Genomic DNA, 13,035 nt, shown 5'->3' on the forward strand with positions numbered 1-13,035 from the left:
TTTTTACTGGCCTCAAAAAAAAAAAACCTTAATATTACTGTCAAGAAGCACCGACATTAATGCCCACTCAATTCCACACCATGTTGGAGTGAATTTAATGTTCCTAACAAAAATATGTGTCCCCAACTGTAAAAGCTAAAAAGCTTGCCATAATCTCTTCCTTTCTGCATCTATATAATTGTCACATTTCAGGAGTTTCCCATATCCCACTCATTCACATACACACATACTATACCACATTCTATAATACTTACATTATATTTTGTTGTTACATTTCTTGCTTCAATTAATATGGCATCTAGGGAAGTCAATATTGTGAAGTGGATTATGAATTTATGTGTAATGATGGTGGTGGTTTTGGGTTTGTGGAGTAGTAAGGTTGAAGCTGATCCTCAAGTACCTTGCTACTTCATTTTTGGTGACTCTTTGGTAGATGATGGAAACAATAACAATCTTAATTCTTTGGCCAAAGCTAATTATCTTCCTTATGGGATTGACTTTAATGGTGGTCCAACTGGAAGGTTCTCCAATGGAAAAACTACTGTTGATGTCATTGGTGAGTTTGCTTAAGTCAAATTAGAGTGATTGATGTCCATTTTGAAATGTTAATTTTTATATTTACCTTTTTCTTGACATAATTTTTGTATTTACTTAAGAAGTTTATAATAATTTGATTAAAAAAATGGTTTATAAAATGGTTTTCCTTTTTCCTCAAAAAAAATGGTGTTCCTTTAAAATTATATAGCTTTATCTTGCTATTTTAGATTTTAAGTATCATCATTACAGCTCTACATGCAAATAAGTGAATAAAACATTTTGTTACTTGAAATGTGTCAGTCAACTTTATTATATGTGTCAAAGTTAAAAAAAAAAAGTATTTCTAATCATTTTGATTATTAAATGTGTCTTTCGTTTGTTAGTTTCAAATGCATATTTCTTAGTTCGTGGGATGCGCACTAGCCAAGCGTTGTTCCCCCTGGGAATCGAACCCGGTATTCCCCAAGTACGTCCTTGGAAGGAGCTCCTTGCCACTGAAGTCCAAACAGCTTGGTTCACCATCGTAGTCTTTTTATTAGTTAGCAATGAAACTAGCAATTAAATAAAAAGTTTTGCTAACAAGTACCTTAAGGACATTGTTTAAGGAACTCATAAAGAAATTTTGTCTTAAAAATATAAGTCAATCATATGTAAAAATCATAATTACATAATTTCTATATGACTTAAATGTCTAGTATTTCTCAAAAACGCGATTCGATTGATGGAATTTGGTATAATCCTTGTGAGATCGATGAGATTCAATTCTTTCTTTTTCGAACTTATGGATTTGACCCCATCAGCGGGACCACCACCCCTTGGCATGTTGTCAGCAGAAGCCGAACCTCGTCTTTCTTCTAGAAAATTTCCTAATTATTTTAGAGCAATGAGAAACATATCCTTTAACCTGAAAGAATTCAGTTCTGATACAAAATATCTATCCATAAAAGATACTACTTTTAAATGTTTAAACAATGCGATGCCACATAGTACTTGATAGTATTTTTGTTAAATTAACGTAGTGAACTGTATAAGCCGGTGAACAATAAAGCATTACCACAACGACTGTTTATTTTGTCTCTATATTGTATCAATTACTCCACTCTAGTTGTGTGCCTACCCCAATTTCAAGCACATGGAATTGTTTGGCTTCATTTAGTACGTAATTTAAGATAGTCATCTGGTATATGTCGTTCTTTAATTAAAGAGCTAACGGCCAAGGTTTTAATTTCCAATCACAATCATGTTGTGGTTCCATCACAAGTCTTGGGCAAAAAACTACTAATATAATTGCAAGTCCATGTCTCCGTAAACATAGTTAAATTGGTAGAAACGTTGCGATATTCAGAGAATGATGTTTGAATTTTAAATTATTACTTTTTTACTTTAAATGGTGAATTTCTAACCAATATGCAATTGACTCTAATTTAATAGTTATGTTACTTTATATATACATGCATATAAATCTTGTGTTGAAATTTGACAGCTGAGCTATTGGGATTTGAGGGCTACATATCTCCCTATTCAACAGCCAGAGACCAAGAAATACTCCAAGGAGTCAATTATGCTTCTGCTGCTGCTGGAATTAGAGAAGAAACTGGACAACAACTAGTACTATTTTTTCTCTCTATGCTAAATTTAGTGGCACATAATCTTTCCAGTTAAATAGTATACTATTTTTGCTCTAGTAAAATGAGTAAATATTGCTTTTCAATTCATACTTCAAATAATTATTTATATAATCTTGAGAAAGCAAAAAAGAAATATTATTTTTTAGTCATGATTTATGAAGCACAGACATTCTTCAGATTAGGCGTGTCTTGATGTCAGACCGTGCCGTGTTCGACACCGACATATATAATTATACTGAATTATGTGATTTTCTTAAATTATTAACTGTGTCGGTGTCTGTGTCGTATCTGATATTTGTGTCCGTATCCGTGTTTCACAGAGACAAAAACCGAATTTTTTTTTTATAAGGACTAAAATCAACATTTGATTTTACCTTAATTTATTTTTATCTTTGTCTGATATTAACCATATGAATATAGTTTCTAAAATTGTTCATTATTTCAACTTTGTAGGGAGATCGTATTAGTTTTAGTGGGCAAGTACAAAACTACCAAAAGACAGTGTCCCAAGTGGTAAATTTGCTTGGAGATGAGGATACAGCTTCAAATTATCTTAGCAAATGCATCTATTCCATTGGATTGGGTAGCAATGATTACCTTAACAACTATTTCATGCCTGCTTATCCCAGTGGTAGACAGTTTACACCACAACAGTATGCTGATGTTCTTATTCAAGCATATGCTCAACAACTCAGGGTAATTATACGACTTTGTCTAACATGCATAAATAAAATGTTTTTGCATCGTACAAAAACGAGAGCAAATTTCATTGGTTGTTGATTGTAGAGAAAATAAAAGAGAGGGTAAATTGAATGCAAGTTGCATTTAGTTTTCCTTTGAAAAAGATGATTTTTTGAAATAACATAATTAAATATGACAAAAATTGTTTTTTTCCTTATAATTTAGGACAAAGAAAATGAGTTTTTTTTTTCCCTTATAATTTAGGACGGAGGGAGTATTTAAATACATTCATAAAAAAAGACTTTTAAAACAATTAACATGTCATATCAAGCTTTTGAAAGGTCAAATTCAAGTCTATTAAATAAGCCTATGACAGACTGCATACGAGACTGAAAATTTAAATTTTTTGACAGGTGAGACTTAGACTTTGTAAAGCCTAACTCGATCCAACCTATTTCCACTCCCCTATTTTAATTTTGGAATAAACTTAGAAGCATTTGCTAAGATGCTTTTCGTATAGTTCTTAACTAAAAATACTCATAACTACCAAATGACTTCTCAGATCACAAATTTCTCAAAGTTTGATACAAGCATAAAAGATATATTTTATGTGAAGAAAAAAAAAACACTATAGAAAGTACATTTTGTCCTTTATTTTTTCTTGTGTAAATACAAGATTGATAATCTTACTAATGAAAAACCAATGATGCTAATAGAAGTTTAATTGTTTTGTTGGGTAAAAAAAAAAAATAGAAGTTTAATTAATTGTTGTGTTTGTGACTTAGATTTTGTATAACTATGGAGCAAGGAAAATGGCTTTATTTGGGATTGGTCAAATAGGTTGCAGTCCAAATGAATTAGCTCAAAACAGTCCAGATGGTACCACTTGTGTTGAAAGAATAAATTCTGCAAACCAATTATTTAACAACGGATTGAAATCTCTTGTTAATCAACTCAACAATGAGCTTACGGATGCAAGATTCATCTATGTAAATACTTATGGTATTTTTCAAGATATCATAAACAACCCATCATCATTTGGTAATTATTTTTGCCTTAAACATTTTCTAGTTATAATTTTTTTTTTCTTTTTGTAATTTTCTTGATAGTGTGTTTGTTTCTATGGGGAAATTTTACGGGGTAATTTAACTCTTTAATATAAATTACTTCGTTTGGAAATTAGTTTTGAGAATTTTCAAAAAGTAGAAATTTCATGAAATGCTTTTATAAAGCTAAGTTTTTTTTTTATTTTTAAATACCACCTTAATATTGCTCTGTTCCACCCTCAAATACTACCGGGTTGGATCGTTGAGTGAGCCCTCACAATTTTGTCATTTAGAAAAAAGTGTCACGTTGGGTTTAGAAGTATAGGTGTTGTATATAAATTATAGTTGGTCTCGACTCTTAAGCAATGTAAGACTTTAAGGTGTACCAAAACAATTGTCCTCCAGTCGAAGCTAAGTGAGAGTTTATGGGCCTATTTCTTAGTAGAGTTGTCAATTTATCTGTTAGTGCATGGGATCTTTGGTCTTTGAAGGTGGAGATGACCTTGAGTCACAAAACTTCGATTAGTGGTATCCTTCTTCTCGAGAAGGGGTGATGTACCTGTAAACACTCAGACGATCAAATAAGAATGCGCCAAATATGCGAGGTATAGGGAGAGATTAGGATTTCTGAGTCGTTTACCATTATTCAGATAGTTGTCCTCCAGCCTGTGAGTAAATTAGGATAACTGGCCTTGGATCCGATATGACGATTCAGATCAGCTTGTGCATCCTTAATTCATTGGATTTATAGCTAGTCCATATTATGATCGGTGCATGTGTTAGTGCCTTATGACGACCTGCTCCGTTAGAGAATGGACCTTGACCTAGTTTGAAACAAATGCTAATAATACGAAATTCCTTCTTTACTTTTCTAAATGTAAATATCAAATTGGTTTATGTATTTCTTTTCTTTCAAATTCTGTAGATTTGGTGATCCTTGTAATTCAAAAAACAATTATTCTAATTGAACCCAACTTTTTCAAAAGTTTCAAATTTTAACAACTTCATTTTTTATATTTATTTATTTATTTTAAAACTTATAAAAATTTTAAATAAAGAGAATTCAATTGAAGCATTTGAATTTAATAAAATTTTCAATTACATTGCCCAATTAAGAGTTGATCATTTTGACAATTTTTTTGCTCATTTTGTTTGTCTTAATTTTCAGGCATAAGGGTTACAAATGAAGGGTGTTGTGGAATAGGAAGAAACAATGGTCAAATTACATGTTTGCCCCTTCAAACCCCATGTAGTAATAGGAATGAGTACCTATTTTGGGATGCATTTCACCCAACTGAGGTTGGCAACACTATAATTGGTAGGAGAGCTTACAATGCTCAATCTGAATCAGATGCTTATCCTATTGACATCAATCGCTTAGCTCAAATATGATGATGAAACTTTAATTGTGGTATTAAGGTTATTGTGTAACTTCTTTTTTTTGGTTGGTATTGTTTGTTGTGGGACTTTACTAGTGTTGTGATGAGTTGTTTATGCCAAAGGTGTACAAGAGTTTTTTATTTTTAATTTTTTGGTGGTGTAAAGGTGTGCAAGAGTCTTAAGTGTAATTTTTCATAAATTTTGTTAAGATTTTATTGTTGATGGTATAAATATAATGGTACTTATTGGTGGATGAAATTTTCATCCAAATTTAATTAAATTAGAAGGAATTATTTGCTCTTATACTTTTTTTTTCAACTAACTTATTGACTATAAATTCATCTCTTAAAGATCAATAAATAAGGTGTATGAAGTTCAAATCTCTCAACCTTTATATATATTATGCAATATCCCTACCAACTGAGTTAAGCTTGCAGAGACTTTGCTCTTACACTTATGTTGAAAGAAAATGTTAAAAATTTATAAAAAAAGTATTTCTCTAACATGTGCCGACACATTAATTTCTTCCTTTTTTCTCTTTTACTGATGGAAGGCTACACTCAAGAAAATGACCCATTATCGTATACATCATTTAAAAAAAAATATTTACGGAAAAATTAGCTTATTTCTTTACATCAGCAATATTGGTGGTGTCAATGTGTCATTGATGGTTTTCAGAAATATACTTTGACTAGGGAAGAATATCAGCAATATAGAAATATACTTTGACTGGTCCAATTTGCATGATTTAATTCAACAAGGTCTCGTGAGTGTAGTATCCATGCATCACTTTCTTTTGAACTTTCCTTGGACTACTCTTGCTTAGCTTAGATCATTTTAATATAATTTTGTCTTTTCATAAAGAAAGGAGTAAAATTTGGGAATGGTCTGAAAATTGTGTAACCAGATTAGTGAGCCTGATGTTAGGATTGAGATCAAAGCAAGGGGAGGTCACCATGACTTTGGTTAAAAATAGTATTCAAAAATAGTTTTTCCTTTTCATCTTTGTCTAAATTTGAAGATGGATGCATGCGAGTAGACATGATTTTTGCTTCGATCATTTTGTATTTTTGAGAAGATCTTTGATGTATATTTCTTGATAGATAAAGATACCATTCTCATATTGTTTGATTTGTAATCCTAGAAAAAAAAAAAGTTGTTCTTCCATTATACTCATTTCAAATTCACTTTGTATAAAGTTTGAAAATTCTTCAAACATTTTCTCAATTATGGCTCCAAAATGATATCATCAACAACATATACTTGCATAATTAATAAATTATTTTTATATAATTTACGGAAAAGTGTAGCCTCATTTTTTCCTTTTGATAAACTATTTTTTATTAAGAATGTACTAAATCGCTCATACTAGGCTCTTGGCGCCTGTTAGAGTTCATAAAGAGTTTTGATTAACTTTAAAACATGATTTGGTTTTTTCACATCTTCAAAACTTGGAGGTTGATGTACATACACATCATCATTCAAATAATCCCTTCAAAACGCATTTTTTTACGTCCATTTGAAACAGTTAAAACATTTATGAGATTTTCATGGCTTCCAATGGAGCTACGAGTGAATAGGTTTCATTATAACTAATGCCTTCTTGTTGATTATATCCTTGTGTAACTAATTTGACTTTGTAACAAATTACTTCACTATCTTCGTGTATTTTATTTCTGAAGACCCATGTGGTGTGAATAATAGACCGACTTTGAGGAGTCGGTACGAGTGTGCATATTCATTTATCTCAAACTGTGATAGTTCTTCTTTCATGGCTTCTGCCCATAAGTTGTCAACAATTTCTTCCTTTATGAACTTTGATTTTATTTGTGATATCATAGCCATATCATTATTCTAGAAGGATTATTTTGTTCTAACTCCATCTTTTGTTTCTCCAATTATTTGATCTTATGGATGATAATCGACTATTATTGATGATCTTGGAGAAGTTTGGATATAATCTTCGTTTGGAGAATTTTGAAGACAATTATCATATTCCTTGTTTGATTCATTTTGGATTTCTTCTTCCTTTTCATCAATGACTTTTTTGTTTTGATTTAGAGTTGGACTGTCATTATATTCCTTTCTGTGTTATTTTTCTTTTGAGGTATCTTTAAAAATGAGAATGTCACTTTAGATTAGGGCAATTGATTCTTTTCCCTTCAACTTCCAATTTTTAGATAGAAGTTCTTTCATAAATTTTACGTAAGCAGACATCTAATCAAAAACATCACCCAATGATATGTTGATTTCCAAGTAAGTGAGTAATTCCTTGAAATTTGAATCATCCTTTCTAGAGTCTATAATTTATTTCAGAAGTTACAACAAGTAAAAGTGCATATATTCACACAAAAGTTTGAAACACACAAAAACTGAACTAACATTACACCTTCCCTCCTTTGGGATCTTTACACAACAGCACACGACAAATCCCATTTATTCACATTATTATAACTAAGCAAGAAATTGAAGCGAGGGACCAACTAGTAAGAAAAGAAAAATTCACAAACACAAACTTAATAATCAAAAACAAGACGAGTACACGTGTGGCGAGAGTCTAGGTTTAGGGTGCACCGATAATGGCACAGCTCGTTGAAGTGTCAACCCATAACCTTCATCCATGTTCATTTTTCCAGCATTGAGTCCATTTTCAAGTTCCCAATCAAATGAATGGGCTAGTGTAGCTGTTAGAAGTTGGACCATACGAAGCCCTAGACTCATCCCAGGACATATTCTACGTCCAGCACCAAAAGGTATAACTTCAAAATCATTTCCCTTAACATCAACATCACACTTCTCACCACCTGGTAAGAACCTTTCAGGTTTGAACTCTAATGGATCAACCCATTCTTTTGGGTCTCGAGCGATGGCCCATACATTGACCAAAAGAGTTGAACCCTTTGGAATGTGGTACCCAAAAATCTCACAACTTTCAGATGCAATTCGCGGGAGGGAAAGAGGTGTTGATGGATGCAAGCGGAATGTTTCTTTTATCACTGCTTGTAGGTAAGGTAGGTTAGGTATGTCGTCTTCTTTCACGTTCCTATCTCGACCCACAACATTGTCCAATTCTTGTTGAACTTGAGCTAAGATTCTTGGGTTTCGAATTAATTCTGCAATGGCCCATTCTGTGGTGCTTGACGATGTGTCTGTCCCAGCTGCAAACATGTTCTATACAAAAAACCAAAGCTATAAGTATATTTTCTAAAACGTAGAGGAAAGCTATAAGTATATTTTGCCAATGTGAAAGAGGTATATTTGAATTAAAATTTGCAAACTTGAAATTCAACAAACATCAGTAATTACAAACTTAAGTTTGGTAAAGATTGTATTTGTTTTAACATGGTTTATATTTAGTCTTTATTTTTCTCTAAAACATAGGTTCGAGAAAATTAATTTGCTTTGTTGATACGAAACAGACTCATGCAAAATTGTAATTTGCAAGTAAAACCTCTCCAACTAACAAGTGAAAAAAAGAGAGGAAAAAAGCAAAAGCAACAAGTTGTAAATCGAAACATTTAATATTAAATAGTTATAAAATTAGTTTGTTTAATTTTATCTATGAGATTTAACTCAGAAGTAAAGAGTTTAATTTTATAATCATTAGTGTTACTTAATTAATAATAATTTTCCGGCTTACCTATATTTTCTATACTAAGAATGTCTGTTTGTTTTGAGTCTAAAGTAAACAAAACAAAGTAAAATTCCATTGCCCAATTCATCTTTTACCACATTTTAACTTTGATAAATTAGGTCTAAATATAAAGTAAAATATAATTTTTAAGAAATCAATCAATATAATATTTTAAATCGAAAAATGCATGAACATGTACTATTTTGACAAGACCAAACAATTAGTCGTACAAACGTGTTTACCTGTTTGTCATATATAGACTTCAAGATGAATATGACTGACAGTTAAGTTTGAACAAAAAAAAAAGGTTTCTCTACATGAATTGAGCTGGGAGTTTAGAGCAGGTTTTAGCATAATGTTTAGGCGCACACAATACGAGATATATATTTCTAAAAAAATGTCTTTTATTTGCGTGTTTAAACTCTATACATTTGATTTTGTGATTATAGAAGAGTAGGTAACTTACCAAAAGTAGTGCTTTGATTTCAATATAAGTGAGTTTGTTTCCATCAACATCTGTTTCCTCTTTAAGTAACAACAAAGTACTCAACAAATCCTTATGTTTCTCACTCTTAAAATTTGAATTTTCACGTTCATCAATAATGTTCGTTAAAAATGCATCAAACTTCTTGTGTAATTTCTTCATTTTAGCTTGAACTCCTTGAAGGTCTAGCCATTCCAATGATGGAATAAAATCACTTATATTGAAAACTCCAGCTAACACCATCAATTCAAGAACCATTTCCTTGAACTCATCAGCTTTAGGGTCACAACCACCATTGCCATCATTGAATACTCTTCTTCCTAACATAACCCTAGCAAGTGCATTGGTGGTACATACATTCAATAGTTGTCCCAAGTTCACAGCTTTTGTGTCTGAATAATTACTTGCCAAATTGCTTGTCAATCTTGCTACCTCTTCCTGAAAAGTGTAATTGATTAGGTACAATTGACTCCTAAATCCGTAGGAGTTTAAATCGTATTTAAAATAACCGAGATGAATAAAAAAAGAGATGAAATTAAAGAAAAAACTATATCAAAATTTTTCACTTATAAGCGATGATAATATATATTCTTTAACATCAATAATTTAAAGTCAAACTATAACTAAAACTTAATGTAAAAAAAAACCACATACACACCTAAGTAGTTTAATTTACAATTTTTAAGTCTATGTATTGAGTTGTTTTGTGTTAAAATATTAAATTAATTCATCGGGTTGACGCAACTATGTATCCCATTTTCTTATGGTTTTATCTTCTCTTTGAAAGACTTTCTAATATAATATTTAATCCAAGAAAAGTCTTTTACCCTTTTTATCCAAGAAAAGTTCAGCTTTGTCCTAATCACATTAGCATGAATGGATGAGTGGATCCCACTTATAAAAGATTTTTTCTTCTCTTTGAGACTTTCTAATGGTTCTTTATTACGATCCCATCACTTGGTGATTTTTCTTTTTAGTGGAGAATTTTTCAACCGAAAAAGAATACATATTTATAAAAATATATTAAAAATAAATCGATATTTATACAAATATTTTGAATATAAATTCAAAATATATATTAACTAATGTTTTTATTTTTTGTAAGTTGATTGAATATATACGTAAGATATTTTATATGGAAGTGTAATACTAAAGAATATATATATATTTTTAAAGAAATACTAGAGAATATATATTAACTAAAGAATACGTAAGAATATATATATTAACGAAATCGCTTATAGATTTGCTAAGGTGGCTTCGCGTATGCTAGTTTTCATATTCATATTAGGATTTCATCTTGTATCTCTACTATTATTATAAATGAAATGCAATAAATTTTTTTTTGTAAAAAAAAAACTATTTTTTGAGTAAAATATTTTTGTTTTCGCTTATAATTTTTGTGTGCAATACTTATACTAGCAATACTATAAAAAGTTTCCGTGAGCGTTAGCTCAGTTAACAGGGACAATGAATTGTTATATTCAGATGTTGAGGTTTGAACCTCAGACACCTTATTTATTCACCTCATAATGTGAATTCTAACTACTATGTTACTCGACTAAAAAAAATTAATACTCTAAAATTATTTTTTAAAATCATGTATACATTCTTCAATATATATCTTGTCCCCAACCCTTCGAGGAGGAAGTATCTAGCTAACTTAGTTTATGGTTTACCGGCAATTATACCTATGGATCAAATAAAGTGGTTGACCTTCATGTTAACAAATCCTAATTAAGGCAAGAAAAATAATATCAAAGTGTGGGGTTTTTTCAGGTTACGAATTTTAATCCTTCGAACTAATTATCACTGATAATTTAATATGAACAGATCCCTTGGAGTTTCTGTGCAGTACAAGAAAAACAGCCAAGCACCCTATTTCTCATTCTTCTATTAAAAAAGTCAATATTTAAAATAATAATAAAGCACATGTCTTTCAAATAAAAAACCATAGATAAATTATACTCAAGTCAATATAAGCAAAACTTGTTCATGACTAAAAACACATACTAGCTCCTTGAAGATGCAAAACAGCAGTTTGTATTTTCAGAAAAATGTGAATACTATATTTTTAATTTAATTTTCTCGGAAGATTTTTCACTACTAGAAAAAGAAAAATCAGCGAGGGAAATTAGTGACGGAAAAAATGAAATTTCTCACAGATTCTTTGGTCGCAAAATTTAGTGACGGAATTAGAGAGGGATTTCACATTTTCCCTCACAAAATTTCCCTCACTAATTTTTGATTTTTTAGTAGTGTTTATTCTCTTAGATAAAATTCAAATGAGTATTAATTTTCAGGTTACAAAATGATGTGACTCTCGTATAAATGACATTGATAGTGCAACTTATGTTGAAATTGAGAAAATGATATTAATTAACTAACCTGACGCAAGTGTTTGAATTCTTCCATGACTTTGTTGGAGAAGAGATGAACGGAGGAGATTTTTCGGAGCATTCGCCACCTCGGACCATAAGGGGCAAACACAAGATCTTGATAGTTATAAGCTATATATTTAGCTCCGGTGTTGGGTGGCCGGCTACTAAAGTTAGCATCATGAACCTTTAAGAATTGTTCGGCAACGGAGCCTGAAGCCGCCACGATAACGTCCACAAAACCTAATTTGAGGTGCATTAAAGGGCCATGGATTTTTGCCAAGGCTGCAATAGACTGGTGTGGGGCAGGACCCAAGTGTGGCATGTTACCTATTATAGGCCATGGTTTTGGTCCAGGTGGAAGTGGTAGTGATGAAGATCTTTTTGCAAATTTCATAAAACGGTATATGAGGATGCATAATGTGAAACTAGCTATTGCAATGAACCATAGAGACATGGTTAATTTATGTTATGTATGTGGCTATGGTTATGAAATATGAAATATATGTGATGATGATTAAGGATTAAGGATATAAATAAGTTTTGTACGTATAACAACAGCAATCTATTTGAATAGGGAAAAACAAATTAACTACTTGACGTTGTATTGTTGTCACATTGAGCTAAGCCTCAACATGCTTGGTATTTATAGAGGAAACGTTTCTCTGACTTTACACGGTTTGTTCATCTTGGAACGTAGGATTGTCAATGAAGACTTATTTTAATTTATTTAAAAAATTTAATGATTATTTTATATGAAAAAATTGTTCATAATACATGGAATGTGCTTACTTTTTATATCGGGAAATTTTAGTTTAGATGATGATACACACAACTTTGAAGGACAAGGGACAACACCTCTTTAAGAATTTGCAATTGAGTTTTACGTTATTACTTTTTTTTGTCGTGACGGGGATTTGAACCTGGACCTTATATATATTATGCATTGTCCAAATCAACTGAATTAAACTTACGGGTATATTTTTTACGTTATTACTTAGGATAAGGATACCACCTCATAATTAATCATAATTTTTAATTCAATTTTTAAAATAGAACGATTTGTTAGGCAAAATTAGAACGTTATTATTTGATTTATTGAAACTTATTTATTTCCGATCTTTGCATTTAATGAAAGTGAAATTTCATAAAAGTTTACTTTTTGATGTCAATGTGACGGATTCTTAGTTGGTGGAAGCGGTTGTTGTGTTGAATCGCAAGATTGATATTGTTTATTCCTTTTGTTTACATCTATTTGCCTATTGGA

General features: G+C 31.0%; 2 protein-coding genes across 2 annotated transcripts; one reads left to right on the top strand and one right to left on the bottom strand.

The window, feature by feature from the left end:
• Nucleotides 1–202: 202 nt before the first annotated feature.
• LOC25488707 (GDSL esterase/lipase At1g29670) lies at nucleotides 203–5,575 on the top strand. Its single transcript, XM_013603645.3, has 5 exons — nucleotides 203–556; nucleotides 2,021–2,145; nucleotides 2,619–2,861; nucleotides 3,632–3,887; nucleotides 5,061–5,575. The coding sequence occupies exons 1-5, from the start codon at nucleotides 292–294 to the stop codon at nucleotides 5,282–5,284; spliced, it is 1,113 nt and encodes a 370-aa protein (XP_013459099.1). The 5' UTR covers nucleotides 203–291; the 3' UTR covers nucleotides 5,285–5,575.
• Nucleotides 5,576–7,559: 1,984 nt separating this feature from the next.
• LOC25488708 (flavonoid 3'-monooxygenase) lies at nucleotides 7,560–12,395 on the bottom strand. The gene is made up of 3 exons (XM_013603646.3): nucleotides 11,779–12,395; nucleotides 9,373–9,828; nucleotides 7,560–8,443 (listed from the first exon to the last, which is right to left on the bottom strand). Exons 1-3 carry the CDS (start codon nucleotides 12,223–12,225, stop codon nucleotides 7,796–7,798), a joined length of 1,551 nt encoding a protein of 516 aa, XP_013459100.1. The 5' UTR covers nucleotides 12,226–12,395; the 3' UTR covers nucleotides 7,560–7,795.
• Between the last annotated feature and the right edge of the window lie 640 nt (nucleotides 12,396–13,035).

Source organism: Medicago truncatula, chromosome 3 (assembly GCF_003473485.1).
Source record: "Medicago truncatula cultivar Jemalong A17 chromosome 3, MtrunA17r5.0-ANR, whole genome shotgun sequence".
In the NCBI taxonomy this organism is placed as follows: Eukaryota; Viridiplantae; Streptophyta; class Magnoliopsida; order Fabales; family Fabaceae; genus Medicago; species Medicago truncatula.

Bases quoted from the DNA above. Each gene is read 5' to 3' on its own strand.
- LOC25488707 (XM_013603645.3), top strand. From the start codon at position 292: ATGGCATCTAGGGAAGTCAATATTGTGAAGTGGATTATGAATTTATGT. The intron at 2,862-3,631 runs GTAATTATACGA...TTTGTGACTTAG, and splicing joins CATATGCTCAACAACTCAGG to ATTTTGTATAACTATGGAGC. The intron at 3,888-5,060 runs GTAATTATTTTT...CTTAATTTTCAG, and splicing joins AAACAACCCATCATCATTTG to GCATAAGGGTTACAAATGAA.
- LOC25488708 (XM_013603646.3), bottom strand. From the start codon at position 12,225: ATGTCTCTATGGTTCATTGCAATAGCTAGTTTCACATTATGCATCCTC. The intron at 9,829-11,778 runs GTTAGTTAATTA...TACACTTTTCAG, and splicing joins AATTCAAACACTTGCGTCAG to GAAGAGGTAGCAAGATTGAC. The intron at 8,444-9,372 runs GTAAGTTACCTA...TTTTTTGTATAG, and splicing joins AAATCAAAGCACTACTTTTG to AACATGTTTGCAGCTGGGAC.